Here is a 16,949-nt window from a genome sequence, read left to right on the forward strand (position 1 = left end):
AATAAACAAAAGTTTTAAAGCAACTGCTCTAAACCAGTTAGTTCTGTTACTTCAAAGAAATGGGTCTTCATGTTCCCAGGCCTGTGATAGGTGAGAGTATGGATGTTCAGCATAAACTTAAAGAACAAACAATTCCAGCACAGGCTCCGCTGAGAGTGGGTCAAGGGAGGTTTCATAAACACCTAGGACAGCAATGGCTTTTCAACATTTGGTGGCCCTTGTATAATTCAAGCCAATACTCATTGAATTAATCAACACTTAAACCTCAATCCCACCTCTTTGCCACGAAGATCCCGGGTAAGTTGTTTCTGACCAGAGATTACAATGAACCCTAGGCTTACTCTCAGGAATGAACAAAGCAAAACACACAGAACTTTGGGAACAAATGTTCAACAACACACGTGCATGAAATGCAAAGTGATTTTCTCCCCCTGTGTTGAAAAGCCGTTTCTCTAGGAGTTTACAGAAGAAATGTGATTCTATACTTAAAGTAACTAGCTAGTTTTTTGATGGCTAGTTACCCTAATGGTAAAGTTTGCTATAGTTATCATATCCGGAAGAAATTTTAAAGTCACCAAATACCTTTCTGACTGTAATTTAGCTAAGCGGTCAATATTTAGGGCTTTATTACTATATAGTATCCTAAAACAAAACAGCCATGATTAAATTCAAACTGACAGCTGCATGAACATTTATCTGTATGTTTTCTGCATCTTGTTAGCATTAACCTATTGTAATAACTAACTTTAATTGAGTGTAATTACTATCTGCTAGGTGGTTTAGATTTATTATCCTTAAGAATCATGGCCATGTAAGTATCTCCATCTTACGGAGGCACAAATGGAGTCTCAGTAAAGTTAAAGAACCTCACCAAGGACACAAAGCTATTGTGTAGTAAAACCAGAATTTGATACCCATTCTTGACTACAGTGCCTGTGCTTTTCCTAGTGCACCATATGGTCTCTGAATAACATGTGAGTAAGATGTATGTAGAGTGCCTGGCACTCAGTGGGAGCTCAACAAAAGTTAATTTTATTGTCCCTCAAAACTATCGGACAAATATAAGCCTATATTCTTAACAGAATTAGGATGAAAGCACTCTAAACGGGAATTTTAATTAAAGAGTACTCTTCATTTCCCAATCATCTATGCAAATGAATCTCATTTGGAGGAGACAAAATCAAACCCTTCCATTTACCTAGCCAATGGAAATGTAAGGATTTTAAATTTTACCAAATCCTTCGCTGTCATTTTTATTAGGCGTTAAAAAGTAATTTCATTCTAACCAATGAATTATCAACCAAGAGAGATACAGCTGCTCCTTTAACAGACATTCAAATCTAAGAATCACGGCAATTTAGAGCTGGAAGGGATCTTAAGAGTTCATCTAGTTCGCTTTTGCCTCTGCACACTGCCAGTTTGGCCTCCACCCTCTACCTCTCTATTATTATTTGGCTAGTGAGTAATTTGTACAAGGTCACAAAACTGCTAGAGGCACAGAAGGGACCAAAAGAACTCGGGTCTCCTGAGTTCCAGTTCAGTGCTCTTTCCATTATACCACCCAGCCACTCAATGCGAATGCTCTCTCTAGGCAGGGCCAAAACCACTGCTTTTAAGAAAAACGCAAAACCTCTAGCACTTAAATGAGCAGATTCATCTCCCCAGTGACTCCCTAAAAGGCTAATCCTATCAGCTAGCCTTTACTGAGAAGGATGATGTGTTAAACTCTTTACAGGCATTATTTCATCTCATCCTCAAGGCAAACCTGTGGGAGTAGTTCTTTCTTAGTTCTTTCCCTTTTGATGGATGAGGGAACACAGACTCCAAGACTTCAAATAAGTTGCCGAAGGTCACAGGACTAGTTAGCAATGGAGCCGGAATCTACCCAAGGTCTGACTTGGGCCCCCCAGCTCTCAACAACTATGATATACTACTATTATGTGTCCCCTCCCTTCTATCCAATTTTTTTTTTCTCTGTCCTTTGGGGCTTAGGATCATACATATGCTAAGACTACCTAATCACAAATAAGGTTTCTGGAAGAATCACCGAACAGGGAAAAACAGTAACCCACACAACATCTCCACAAACTGAAGACCCACCCGGACTACTTTTTCCCGAACGTCTAGGCCTTTGCTACCCTCAAGCACAAAGCTCTTTTTTCAGTAACATTAATCACCTGTTTCGCCACTCAATAACCTAAATCGGATTTTTCAAAGGCCAACAAAAGCACTGATACCGACAATCACTTGGGACCTGAGACCCCCACCCCCCACCCCCCGGGGGCAGAGAAGAGCCCAAGAACTAGGCAAACTTTCTGCCCAAACTGCAATGAGGTTAACAGGACACAGTAACACAATCTCGTACCTGATACTAGGAAACATGGAGAGAAAACAGGGAGAGAAGAGGGAAAGCCCTGCCTTGGGCCTGAGGCTGTTAAACCGGGAAAGAGTGAGGAAGGGATTTCCAGGCCGCCTTCTCTCCAGTCATTATTTCAAAGCCAGTGCCCACCACCAAAGCAGCCAGGGCAAGACACCCTTGTGGAACACCAAGAAAAGGCGACGCAAAGAGCCCAAACAGTCCTTCTCGAGTTGCCAGCCTCCGCACTCGGTTTGTCTTACCCTTTTCCCCCCAGCCAGGCAAAATCTGGAGGATTTTTCTCGCCCAACCCCCCACGCAGGGTGAAATCTCGGGAAGGAGAGGACCCTGCCTCACTCGGTGGAGACAGAAAGGACACTCGCTTTCCTTCGGAGCAAGGGGATAGGGGGAAGACAGCACGGAGGAAAATAAGAAAGAAAAAAAAAAAGCCACAAAAAACAAAAACTGGCCTCGGCAGGGGGTTGATGGGGTGCAATGTAGTAGCTGCACTCACCCGGGTGAGACATGGGGATGACCTCATTGCGGGTCCCCGGGAAGTTAAAGATGACGGCTCCAGACGCCCCTCTCTCGTAAGCCAGATGGATCTTGTCCGCGAAGGTGCAGCCCCCGCCGCGCTGGATGAGGGCCAACCAAGAGACCTGCACGGTGCTTCCCCAGTCCCCTGGGACCGTGGGCACCGTGAAATTCGTGTGCGGGTTACAGGCGTTGAGCGCCCCTGGCCCGTCGGGCGGCACCAGGACCCCAGCCACAGGCTCCAGTGGCGAATCCTGGCCGTACACGCCCTCCTCGCTCAGCTCCCACACTGTGCGGTTCACTCCGGTGTGCGGAACCCGCCAGGACACGTTGAGGTACGCGGTCCACACTGCCTCGGCTCCCCGGGAGCCGGGGGCATGGGGGCTCAGCGCCAGCAGGAAACACCACGCCAGCAATCGGGAAAAGCCGCAGCCGCCGCGGCACAAGACCCCGGCCCCGGGCGGCGGCCCCATGGCGCGCGCGCTCTGCGGTTCCCGAGGGCCCCTGGCACGCGCCCTCCCGGCTCTCCGCAGGACCCCGGCCGGGCCCAGGTGCGCGCCAGGTGGGGAGGGGCCGGCGCGCGCGGGGAGCGAGGTGGGAGCCGCGAGGCACGTAGCGTCGCGCCGAGCGGTTGCGGCAGATGCAGCTCCTCGCAGCTCCGGTCCTCTGCTCTCCGCTACTGCTGCGGCCGCGTCGGGCTCTGGGGCTTTAGCAAGAAGCTCCGCCCAGACGACTGGGGGTAGAGGTGGCAGGGAGGGAGGAAAGGACACTGCGGGATCCGCCTCTTAAAAGGGTAACGGGATGGGCAGGCGTTAGGGTAGGCGTTCAGGCTGTGCGGCCAGGTGTGTCGCGGCGTGTTCTAAAAAGATGGACAGGCCGGGAACTACAGAATCTGCGACCATAAAAGCTCTCCGGTAGGATCCGAGTCCGTTTTGAATTGCGAGAATGGGTTTTTCCCTCCGAACATTTGCCTAAAGGCCGTTTCAGGCTTAAGGTGCCAGAATGTGAAAGTACTTCTGAAAAGCACAGATCCGAAGGGTCTGAGCTGGAGTCAAGGGATTTTTGGGTAGGTGGGTGGTGCTGGGGGCAGCTGTTCATATTGAGTCTCGGGGGGGGGGGGGGGGCAGGAAAAGTGCGTGGTTACTTTTTTTTTTTTTAACCTTTCTCCTTTCCTGCTCCAGACAGGCGTCATACCTGGGTATTTTCTTACGCTTACCTCATGCTAAATAGACTGCATCAGAAGCCTCTTCTGAAAGTAATCTTAGTCCTCAAAAGAACTAACGTTTCCATACACCTCAAAACTAAGCCTCTTTTCTTCCTCTTCCACAGACCAGGTTTACTCAAATCTATATATCTGCACTATTTCTGACCTTAACTACACAATCCTTCCCCATTTCCCGCCAACTGAAAGGGCCCTGACTCACCTTGGCGGTTCGTTCATGGCACGGTTGCATTATGATTCCTCCTTCCTTTAAGTGTACAAGTTTTATCTACCCAGTCTATTATTGCATTTAATAAGTGCTCCAGATTGAACTGAGTTAATACACCTGTTTTATGACTGGATTGAACTGAGTTAATACACCTGTTTTATGACAGCAATGGATAACTTTTGACCTTGGGGAAATTACTTCTCTGTGCCTCAGATTCCTCATCATCTGTAAAATGGGGATAATAATATTACCTACCTCATAAAGTTGTTCAGACGATTAAATGAGTTCATATGTGTAAAGCATGGAGAACAGTGCTTAGCAGAGTGTAAAAAATATATCTGTTAAATACTATTATTACTAAACAGGGTCAGGGACCGCACCATACCTTTTAAATAATCTTAAAGTTGACACTTTGAGATAAAAATCAGAGAAAATGATGTTCAGGATGTTTTAGCCACTTTTTCAGTTCAAAGGGATATAATTCACTTTATCCAGCCCAGCATTTGTTAAATTCCCAATCAATCAGTCCCCTCAGTCCTTGGCCCAACATTTACTTAATCAGTATTATTCCCAAAGATTAAGCATGGGACAGTTCTTCACTTGATACTCTTATGGCTTGAGAGAAACCTAGAGGAAAATTAACACCATAACTAAACAGCCTGTAGAATCCAAATAAATGGGCAGTTCTGTGAAACATAAACCCTATATACTGAAAAGGATGTTATGTTAGAGGTCAAGGCTGGTATGGGAGCCCAATAGCATGGCACCCCCAACTACTGATGATGTTAATCTCTGGGATAAAAATTACCTAGGGAAAAAAGAAAGGGTAGGATCGATCCTCTCTAAGAAATGGTAGTTCCAGAAATTGTCTGAATTTGTTGGCGAAAAACACTCAAAATTCAGTAACTATTGCCTGCATGGCAATCAGCTATATTGTACTTTAAAGAAACGTTGTGTTTAAAATTAAAGAGATCTGTTATAAGGCATCTACAAAAATGACCGTTAGATATTTGTTAGTATCCATTCTTAAATATTTACGCCACCTCAACTGTATGCCAGCCATGGGCTAAGCATTCGGTAAAAAAAATCAAATAAGACATTAACTCTCCTGTCAAAAAAATTTGTAAATTAGCTTTTATGAGACAAACAAGCAAACTGATAGTTGCAGTATAGAGTGCTATATGTATATAGTGCAAATGCTATGACAGGTGTGCACAGGGCAGTAATGGGTAACAGAAAAGAGGAACCTCACCCAGACTGGGAAGTAAGGAAAAGCTGCCCAGAGGAGGTCACACCTGTGCTGAGCTTAAGAAGGTTAGCCTGCCTAGGCGGAGAATAATACAAGGGAATGAATGCACTGAGGCATGAAACTGACAATGTTGGGAGACAGCAAGTACTACAGGCTCTATAAACACAAAAGGGTTGGAACCCAGAGTATAAGACATAAAGTTCAGCAGGTACATAGAGGTCAGTTCTTGAGAGGCCTTTCATTAAAGCTAGGGAGTTTGGACTTTATCCAAAAGCAAGGAGTAATACAATCAGAGTTTACGCATGGAGTAATATAAACAGATCTGAATTTGAGAGATCATTATGGCTTCTCTGTGGATAATAGATTGGAGGGAACAAGACTAGAAGCAGGGAGCCCAGAGAGAAGATTTTTGGCAGTGCTCCAGGTGAGAGATGAAGGTGGCCCAGCCCAGACCCAGGAGATGAAGAGAAGTGGACAGATTGGAAATGTATTTTAGAGGATGAAAGAGAGGGATGAATTAGGGATTGCTCTGAGGTTTTTGGCTTGGAAGACTGGATGGCATTCAGTCGGGAGGAGGGTTTTAAATGTGTAGAAAGGGTAGGAGGAGAGATGAGCTCAGTGTAAACCTGTTGATCTTGAGGTGCCAATGATGTAACTAGGTAGCACTGTCTGGTGGGCAGTTGGATTTTCTGATTACTGAACACCTACCAAGCGCAAGCCATTGGCGAGGTGTAGGTATACAGAGACCAAAAAAAAAAGTCCCTGCCCTTGCCCTCAATGATTTCACAGTTTAGTAGGAAAGTCAGAGAGGTAAACAGGTAATAACAGCACAGTTTAATAAATGTTATGACTGAGAAAAACACGGAGTACTATGGCAACATGGGTGTGGCTGAGTCTTTAGGAACAAATAGAGTTAACCAAGCAAAGAGAATAAGGATATTGAGGCAGAGGCAATAGTCTATTACTTGAAAACACCAGGAGCTTTCAGGGAACTAACATTAATTAGTCAAGTATGGCTGGGAGGCAAGTAGCAAACGGAAAGCCAGGGGAAGTGAAGCTGGTCAAGTAGGTTATGCCAGAACATGAAAAGTTTAGAAAATTGTGCTAGAGAGTGTCAACTCATTGCGTATGTACTTACACACACACACACACACACACACAAAGTGAATATGGCAAAATGATAACAACCATTGAGTTTAGATGGTGGGTCTGTAGGTGCTCACTGTACTATTTTTTTCAACTTGTCTCTGTATTTTAAGCATTTTTCAATGATGAGTTTTAAATCGTGAATTTATATGAAAGTCAGTGGAGCAAATAAATGATTGTTGTCAGACCTAAGCTTAAATAGAGCATCTGAGTTGTACGAGGACAAGACCGGAGGCAGAGGGACTAGTGAGGAAGCTAACCTCCACAGCACTATTATGGAGGTCTAGCCCAGTTGTGGAGATGGAGGTATCAGACGATGAACCGTTAAAATCATCCTATGAACTCCCCTTGCTCTGAGTCCATTCTCACCAAGCAACCTTATTATCCTTCAGTGCCTTATGTAAATATGCCTACAGGGAGATAATGCACTGATCAGCAAACACCAGTGTCTGGTCCACTTGGAAGTTTTACTTCTCATTATAAATTAATCAGTTGGCATTCTGGCGTATGTATTGGTCTCTTGTGAATTTGGTGAAGTGTGAGTCAGTCCCCAGGAGCCCAGTCTCTGGTTATACTACCAATCAAATTTCAAAGCCTACAAAGCTAGGAGCCAGACTGCGCATCACGACTGCATCAAAGTCCTTCCCCTCTGTGGGGACTTGTCTGGGTAACTCCATGGCTTTCTCCGATCATATCCCTCTGTCTCGCTGTGATTTCTTTTCAAACTGCAACAGAGCCTTGCTGCTAACAATGAGGTCTGTGGATCAGGAGCATCAGCATCAGCAGGGAGCTTGTGAGACATGAAGAATGTCGGGTCCCACCCCAGACCTGCTGAGTCAGAACCCACGTTGTAACAAGATCCCCAGCTGATTTGTACACGCACATAAGTTTGAGAAGCCCTGGGGTAGACTAGAGTATTCCTGATGGGTAGCCAGCACCCAGCCTCTGCTTGAACACTCCCAGTGTCAGAGCATTGCATCCTGAGTAGTGCTATACTTTCCTTGCTGGGAAGTTTGTGTAAGCTCAGTTTGATTTTGCCTCAGTCCTGGGACCTCACTTTATTCATATATATATTCCTTATACCCTCAAACCAAATGTCCTAGCCCTCGATGTATTCCCTCGGGGTCCTGCCGTCCCTAAGGCTAATTAATAACAGCTGCTGTTCATTGAACGTTTATACTCTGTACTTTACATGCATTATCTCATTTAACTCTCACAATCGTCCATTATTATCCCCATTTGCAGAAGAGGAAACTGGCTCAGAGAGAACTAGCAACCTGCCTAAGGTCATATGACTAGTCACAGAATCAGGATTCCAGTGCAGTTCTGACTCTTAAGTATTAACAGCCGTATCTTCCCTCTGGAGGGTGCCATTCGCATTTTAACATCGGCCTTATACCAAAGGCAGTTCAAGTGAAATGTTTCTTGTATGCATTTCAGGCACTGTAACCCGTGAGGGAGACACACTTGGGCCAGGAGCCTTTTTGAATTCCTCAAATCCTACCACAAGGCTAACCCTGCCAAATATTTGTACCAGCAGTACTGAAATGAAAGCTGCCCTGAGCGGTGCACTATCTAATAATGAACTCATAAGCCGAGAAGCATCCTGCAAAAGCAGCAGCAAGGCATGACTGTGGGCCGATTAAGTTTCCCATCACACTGAGTTGCTGCAGAGGCTCAAAGAGGGACGATAGCGTTCCACCTTTAATATGTCTGCAAGAAATGAGACATCACATCTGGCTTCTTACCATTAGATAAATGGCAAGGCACCATCTGGGACAAATATTATCCTGGCATCTAAGCAATGTCGTGGCTACGCAGCTCCACAACATAGGTGTAGAGAATGCCTAGAGAAGGGATGACCACAAATTTCTGCTCCAGGCAGCTGTTCTGCACATAGCAAGAAGAAATGGATGGGGGGTGTGGAGAGAGTGAGCAGCCAAACAGAACAAAAAGCCCAAAATGGGATGGTGCAGCATACTTCAAAATAACATCATTTCTGAGTGCAGGTACCTCTCAGCTCAGGTGGGTATACAGCCATTAGAAAACAGGGCATCTTTTTTTTTTTTTTTAAACCAAGCTTTCATGCACTCAAAGAAAAGACAGAATTTCAGAGAGGGGTTTTACAATCGTGGGGCTGCTGTATCTGAAGCAGTCTTCTCATATCCATAACATTAATAGCTACCATCGAGAACCTACCGTAGGCCAGGTACTTTCTACCTATGAGGTAAGTATTATATGCTACTTGTTACAGAAGAAGAAACTGAGGCTCAGGTTAAGTAACTTGCTGAGGTGACCCATGGTAACCAAATGGCAGAATTGGAATTTGACGCCATGTCTTAGTACAAAGCTACGCTCTTCCCATTACACCACTTGCCACTCTATCCAACAGTGCCTTCAAAAGTAGAGGTAGGAAGGCAACGTATTTATTGAGAACTTACTATGTGCCAGACACTGTACATGCCTTAATTCTATCAGTTGATTCTTAGAACAGGTAATGAAATCCCATGGTACTTATAATTATTATAATTCCCATTTTTTTTCAGATGAGGAAGATGAGGCTCAGAAAGGTACAGTATCTTGCCAAAGGTCACACAGCCAGTATGTGGCAGAGTTGGAACTCACACTGGGAGTATGACTCCAAATTCTCTGCCACTTTCACTCTGCCGTATGTCTCTCCACATACATAGTAAGGATATTATTAGAGGTTGGAAAGAATGGGTGTTTTTTTGTTTTGTTTTTATGTTCAGTTAGCCACTGTATGAGTTTTTGGTGTAGTGTACAACAATTCATTAGTTATGTATAACAACCTAGTGTTCATCACCACATGTGCCCCCCTCAATAAGGAATGGGTATTTTTACAGCCACATCCAGTGACATACTTTAATATACTAAGAACCCCCTCACCAGAGTGCCCTGATTTCCTGCCGTGCAGCCCCCAAATTCCTAAACAGAGGTTATGAAAGTACATTTAGTCAAGCACATCATCGTCATTTATAAATGCCTACGTTTTCCGTTGAGCACACTCGCACTCATGAATGTGTGGAGAGGAGTGCCTGAACGTGTGTTATGTACAGAAAGGGCGTTTTGTGTCCATTGATGAAAACTGGTACAGAAAGGAATTGTATTGATGGAGGACAATGCAGAAAATTTGTGCTCAACTGTGTCGACTTGGTTGCTACTGGGGGATCAGATTAGCTATCTTGAGTTTGGAGAGATAATTGAGGGGATCCCAGATTGCTAAAGAGGAACAAGGGTGGGGAAGAGCCCAAGGTATGGGGAGAAGGAAGGGCTTCAGGGAAACGTTGGGCAGGGCTGGTGCTGGGTGGGGGGCAGGGCCGGAAAGGACTATGGACTCGAGTGGGAGTGGTTTTTACCCTCCACTGCCAGTATCAGGAGACTCATCTCGTCACAGGCAGTCCCCTCTGCTTGCCTTTTCAGACGAAGGTTTCAAAAGAAATAAATCTGTGACCATAAGAGATTTACATATATGCTATGGAAAGAAAGGAAAACAATTACTTGGGAGAAAATGGGAGAGAAAAATGTGGTTGTTTTTTTTAAGATTTTATTTACTTATTTGTCAGGGGGGGAGAGAGAGAGCACACAAATAGGGGGAGCGGCAGGCTCCCCACTGAGCAAGGAGCCCGATGTGGGGCTTGATCCCAGTACTCTGGGATCATGACCTGAGCTGAAGGCAGACGCTTAACTGACTGAACCACCCAGGCATCCAGAGAAAAATATTTGTAATGAATTTGCCCTACAGATATGAACACATATTTGAGCTTTACTTCCAACCCATTCCTGCTACTTACTAGACTAGATTCACACAACTCCCCCATTCCACCTTTTTGTTATTTTTAACTTTACTGTTGACTGGTTATGTGACACTGAGGAAGTTTCTCTTTCTTCTTGTTCAACTATAAAACAGGGATAATAATAATGCAAAATTACATAGCTGTATTTTGAACCACGTAATGTTCCCTCAGATTAAAGCCTAACAAATCAGATATTATATCTAAAGAATTATCTCTGATCTTGCGACTGCCCAGGACAAATGACAGAAGGGAGTGGGCCTGGCAGGCGAGGATAGGATCTGTTTGCTAAATTAGTGAGGAGGGGAGGTCTTCTTTTGTTTAACCTACAGACAGAATGGGATTCATTTTTTAATTATTTTTTTAATATTTTATTTATTTGACAGAGAGAGGGAACACAAGCAGGGGGAGTGGGAGAGGGAGAAGCAGGCTTCCCGCTAAGCAGGGAGCCCAACTTGGGGCTTGATCTCGGGACCCTGGGATCATGACCTGAGCCGAAGGCAGACGCTTAACTGACTGAGCCACCCAGGCACCCCTGGGATTCATTTTTTAATAAGAACATAATCTGATAATTCCCAGTAGACCTGGGATTTCTGAAAAGCAATTTAAGAATAAACATGCTTATACTGTATCGCAATCACCTACTGAGGTCAAGCCTTGCTTTTTTAGAAGCTCAAGTCTGCCTGAGTGTGGGCAAAGGCAGCCTTTGTATTCCAAGGGGCAAAGTCACAAATTCTCAGATGCCAACTATATGCATTAGGATTAGCCACAGCTGGCCAGGGCTCAAAACTGATCAATGACACGTAGTAAACAAGTATTTGGCAATAAGTGACCCGGTGCTATCACATAGTTGAGACAACTGAAATTGGCTGGCTTACCACTCATAATTCACACAATAACTAAGTTCTGTCACACCAGAATTAGATAAGTGTTATGGTTATATTGGTCGCAGGAACCAGGCAAGGGACAAGCAGACCTTCAACAAAAGGTATTTGTGGCTACAAAACTTACTTTGGTTTGACTTCATCACAAATCATGCCGTGTAAAGCGTAGAAATATTAACGGGGGAAAAATGCTACCGGGAACATCCAAAGGAAAAAAATGTCCAGATCCACTGAACCACAGCACGCTCTGGAATCTACAAAATGCCTCTCCCTTAGCTGACAATCTTCCAATTAGCAGGGGGCAGGTTCACTTTTTTTTCCCTAAGTTGTCTCTGTGTAACTTTGGGGGCAGATAGCATCAGTATACTTCATGTTCTTCATAGCAAAGTGGTGCAGCCTAGGAAGTCAGTGACTGCTTAATATTCTGGATGTTGTCAACTCTGGAGCCACAGAAAGCCTTTCACCAGAGGCAATGAAGTGGCTCAGTAATGTTTGCTCTTCGTGAGGAAAAAAAAAAAAAAAGCAGAAATTGAAAGCCTGAAGCTCTTGTTTGTTTGAAGAAGAGGCTCGTCAAGTTTACCTGCAATAATCGCACCAGTTCATTAAGTGTCTTCGTTTTTCTGAGGTGGGGATGGCCGAGGTGTTTAGAGACCTGATGAGAGCATATGCTGGGGACCTACGCACCGTGTTTACCGTGGCGCACCCTGCTGATTTCAGGACCTGCTATTTGGTTGGATTCAAGACGGGATGAAAACTTCACACACATTTCAAGAAGGCAGCTATCAGTGCTTTCAGTTATGCCCCTCATAGGCATTTTCAGCAGAGGTTCTAAGAGGTAATAGTGAAAAAAAAAGTGTATTTATAATGCCTGCTTTCTTTTTTTCACAGAATCTTACCCCTGTCACTGCAAGTTGTATTAGGTAGCAGTGAACAAGCAAAGAAGAAGCAGACTTTCTGGGGGAGAAAATTGCCAGACTAATTCCACCCAATCACTGCAGTCAGTATATAAATTTAGGGATAAAACATTTTTACTAACCTTGACCCTTTGGGCTTTCTGACATACAAAATTGTAAGCAGCAAGTATCATTGGACATGCAGGAATTATAATTTTCTCTTTTGGAGTTTCAGTGATTTAAAATGAAATTCACCCATTATCTAACTTATTCATTAGGATAATAAATTTTGGGGGACGCCTGGGTGGCTCAGTCAGTTAAGCATCTGCTTTCGGCTCAGGTCATGATCCCCGGGGTCCTGGGATCAAGCCCCAAGTGCGTTAGGCTCCCTGATCAGCGGGGAGCCTGCTTCTCTCTCTCCCTCTGCCCCTCCCCCTGCTTGTGCTCTCTCTCTTGCTCACTCTCTCAAATAAATAAATAGATCTTTTTTTAAAAAAAGTATAATAAACTTTTTAGGGCTTTTAATATCTACAAAGTCTTATGACAGTTGCTGGGGAAGATAAAAAGATCAATGCAACATGGTCCCTCCATTAAATATCTCAGGCTACTGGGGGTAAATTGTATCAAGAAAAATTTTGTGGGTCTTCTCTTTCTTTGTTTTTGCCTGCATGCATCTAGATTATCAGCAATACAAGCTTTAATTGAAAGCTTCGTCCAATCTCAAATGTCTACTAATGGAACAGTGATATTAATTTTCTTAGACTATTGTAAATAGCTTTCTAATTGATCTCTCTGCTTTTTGTCTCTCCCCACTCCACACCATCCTTCATCTTACTACCATATTATGCTTTTTGAAACATAGCTATGATTCTGTCACTTCTCATTGCATATTGAATAAAATATAAACTCTTAAACTTGAAAGGCTAGTCCTCCACAATCGCGGTCCATCTGAGCACTGCTTCCTTTACGCCTCCACTGTATCTGACTGGACCTGTATTATATAGATAGCATCTTCCAGACTCTGCTACTTTTATTTCCCTAAATATCTATCACCTCCATCAGGGACAGTTCCTTGAGAGGAGGGACCGCATATTTTTCTTCTTGGTAGCCCCAGCTCTTACCCTGGCACCTTAGTGTATGTTGGAAGAATGAGTAAATGGCTGGCCAGAATTGAAGGGCAGACTGTTTATCTGGTATGAACTTTTCCCATTGTTTTTGTTAAGGTATAATTTACATACTGTAAAACTCACCCTTTTTAAGTGTATATAGTTCTGCAAGCTTTGACAAACGTATAGTTGTGTAGCCACGACCACAATCAAGACACAGAACACTCTCATCACTCCCCAACTTCCCTTGTGTTATGTCTTTATAGTCAAAACCCTGCCCTGCACCCTTACCCTGGCAACTCCCAGTCTGTTTTCTGTCCCTATGGTTTCGCTTTTTCCAGAATGTCAGATAAATGGAGTCATTCAGTATGTAGCTTTTTGTGTCTAACTTCTTTCACTTAGCAAAATGCATTTGAGATTCATCCATGTTATTGCGTTGGCCTGACATTTAAACAAAAGAGTTGTCAAAGAGATGGGTGCTGTGAGGGGTACAAAGTCCTGTGTGAGTATAGAGGCAGGAATGTTTGCTTCTGACTCAAGGAATTAGAGGAGATTTCATGGAGAAAGTAACATCTGAGCAGGGCCTTAAGGGACAGGTGGGGTTTTTATAGGTATGAATGGCAAGGGACGGTTTATCAGGAAAGGATACAGCAGGAACAAAAGCTCAGAGTCAGGAGAGAGCAGAGTGGATTTAGAAAACCCTGTTAAGCTTCGGTTAGGGTACAAGAGGAGGAGAAGTGGGAGACGGCAGAAAATGTAGGTTAGGGTTTTGCTGACCTTGAATACCTATTTAAGAATTTGGTCTTGATTTTATGAGGCGGTGGTCAGCCATTGAAGGTTTTCGATTCAGACTCTTCTCTGAGGAGAGTAATACTTCTGCCTGCAGGTAATTAATGCTGTCCCGCCAGAGCTGAAGTAAGTTGTTGTCCCCTGTCGGGGTGAGTGTGCAACTGTGACTCTTTTTTTTTTTTTTAAAGATTTTATTTATTTATTCATGAGAGACGGAAAGAGAGAGAGAGAGAGAGAGAGAGAGAGAGAGAGAGAGAGAGAAGCAGAGGGAGAAGCAGGCTCCCAAGGAGCAGGGAGCCCGATGCGGGACTTGATCCCAGGACCCTGGGATCATGACCTGAGCTGAAGGCAGACGCTTAACCATCTGAGCCACCCAGGCGCCCACAACTGTGACTCTTAAAACAGGGCAACAAATGACATCGAAATATATCAAAAGCATACAAAAGATATAAAATATCTGCACTAACAGTCCTTGCTAGAATGTGTATTCGTGATATGACCAAATCCAACACCTACAAAAAGCTCCCTTATCTCTCCATTCATTTGTATTCGCTCAATTCTCTCTATAGTCAAGGTATCAAAAAGCCCAGTATTGTTCCTGGATCCTCTTTTCCTAGTTTCCACGGAAACATCTTCACAGGGGCAAGAATTTATGTTAGGGCTTCTATCTTCAGCAGAGAGCCAATAAACAAGTCCCAACTTAATGGCATTAGTTCCTTTTGTAAAACCATATTACCCACCAGTATTACCCAGATTTCTATGTAAAAAGAACCCCTTCCTACTTTGGATGCTTTTCCTCTGAGACTAGAATAGACATTTGACCAAAGAGGACATGCAGATGGCAAATAAGCACATGAGAAGGTGTTTAACATCCTTAGCCATTAGGGAAATGCAAATCAAAACCACCCCGTGATATCACGGGGTGCCTCCCAGAATGGCTTAAAAAAAAGTAGTAACACCAAATGATGATGTGGATGTGAGGAAACCAGATCACATATACAAATACATTGTTGATGGGAATGTAAAATGGCACAGCCAATCTGGAAAGCAGTCTAGCCTTTTCTCCCCCCCCTTTTTTTTAAGATTTTATTTATTTATTGAGAGAGAGCAAAAGCGAGAGAGAGCATGAGTGGGGGAGAGGGACAGAGGGAGAGGGAGAAGCACACTCCCCACTGAGCAGGGAGCCTGATGTGGGGCTTGATCCCAGGACGCCGGGACCAGGACCTGAGCTGAAGGCAGACGCTACACTGACTGAGCCACCCAGGCACCGCTCTTGAACAAGTCTGGCAATTTCTTATAAAACTAAACATTCAACTACCACATGACTCAGCAATTTCAGTCATGAGCCTTTATCTCAGATAAATGAAAAATTATGGTCACTAAAACCTGAATGCGAATGTTCATAGCAGCTTCATTCATAATTGCCCCAAACTGGAAACCACCCAGATGTTCTTCAATAGATGAATGTTTAAACTGTGGTACATCCATCTCTGGAATACTACTCAGTAATAAAAAGGAATGAACTATGAATATATGGACCAATCTGGATAAATCTCCAGAGAATTATGCTGAGTTAAAAAAAAAAAGCCAATCCCAAAAGGCTACCTGCAGTATGATTCCATTTATATAATGTTTTTGAGACAAGAATATTATAGTAATGAAGAACAGATTAGTGGTTGCCCAGAGTTAAAGAGAGAGTGTGGGGTGGAGGTGGGGTGGCTATAAAGGGCAACACGAAAGAGCGTGTAGTGATGCAGTTGCTCTGAATCTTGACTGTGGTGATGGTCACACAAACCTACACACGTGATAAAATTGCATAGCACATGCAGATGAGTGCCTTAAAACTAGTAAAATCCAAAGAAGGTGGGTGGATTAGATCAATGTCAATTTCCTGGTTGTGATATTTACACACTCCAGTTACTTAAGGTAATATCACTGGGGGAACCTGGATGAAGGGTATAGGATATCTCTATTTCTTTTTTCTTTTCTTTTTTTTATTATTATGTTATCTCTATTTCTTACAACTACACGTGAATCTACCATTTTCTCAAAATAAAAAGTTTTTTAAAGAGAGGAATATGTGTTGGTTGTAGAAATGTATACTGCATTACTTGAATTAACTTCAGGAAATTATTTTTGTTTTTTTTGCCAAGGAATTTGGATGTTTTCTTATGGCATTAAAAAAAAACCCCAACAGTAAAATTCCCCATGTTTCTAGTTTCAGCTATGTTGTCAAGAAACGAGGAGCCCAAGGAGGGCAACTACTTCTGCTTCTGCTAGAGTGGTTCTAAACCTTTTTTAAGAGTCAGAGCTACTTATGGGACACCTGGGTGGCTCAGTCAGCTAAGCGTCTGCCTTCAGCTCAGGTCATGATCCCAGGGTCCTGGGATCCCAGGGTCCTGTGATCGAGTCCCACTTAGCAGGGAGCCTGCTTCTCCCTCTCCCTCTGCCCGCAGCTCCCCTGGCTTGTGCGTGCTCTCTCTTCTCTCTCTCTGACAATTAAATAAAGTCTTAAAAAAAAAGAGTCAGAGCTACTTATGAAAATTTGATGAAACTTATGTACAGAATAAATGAGCACATAGTTTTTTTAATAATTTTTTATTGTTATATTAATCACCATACATTACATCATTAGTTTTTGATGTAGTGTTCCATGATTCATTGTGCATAACACCCAATGCTCCACGCAGAATGTGCCCTCTTTAATACCCATCACCAGGCTAACCCATCCCCCCACCCCCCTCCCCTCT

At 43.7% G+C, this 16,949-nt stretch overlaps 1 protein-coding gene across 2 annotated transcripts in view; it reads right to left on the reverse strand.

Moving 5' to 3' along the window:
* The window catches only part of RNF128 (ring finger protein 128), a 110,073-nt gene that overhangs the window by 58,441 nt on the left and 34,683 nt on the right, over nt 1-16,949 (reverse strand). Inside the window, exon 1 of one of the 2 annotated variants that reach the window (XM_025853672.2) lies at nt 2,871-3,583. The exons of the other annotated variant lie outside the window; for it this stretch is intronic. Coding sequence (XP_025709457.1) covers nt 2,871-3,363 — 493 coding nt within the window. The 5' untranslated portion in view covers nt 3,364-3,583. Of the gene's footprint in view, nt 1-2,870; nt 3,584-16,949 lie in introns of those variants that run through there. 2 annotated transcript variants of the gene reach the window in all.

The sequence above is a fragment of the Callorhinus ursinus genome, unplaced genomic scaffold (genome assembly GCF_003265705.2).
Source record: "Callorhinus ursinus isolate GAN/ISIS: 27379988/994484 unplaced genomic scaffold, GSC_fseal_2.0 scaffold65, whole genome shotgun sequence".
In the NCBI taxonomy this organism is placed as follows: domain Eukaryota; kingdom Metazoa; phylum Chordata; class Mammalia; order Carnivora; family Otariidae; genus Callorhinus; species Callorhinus ursinus.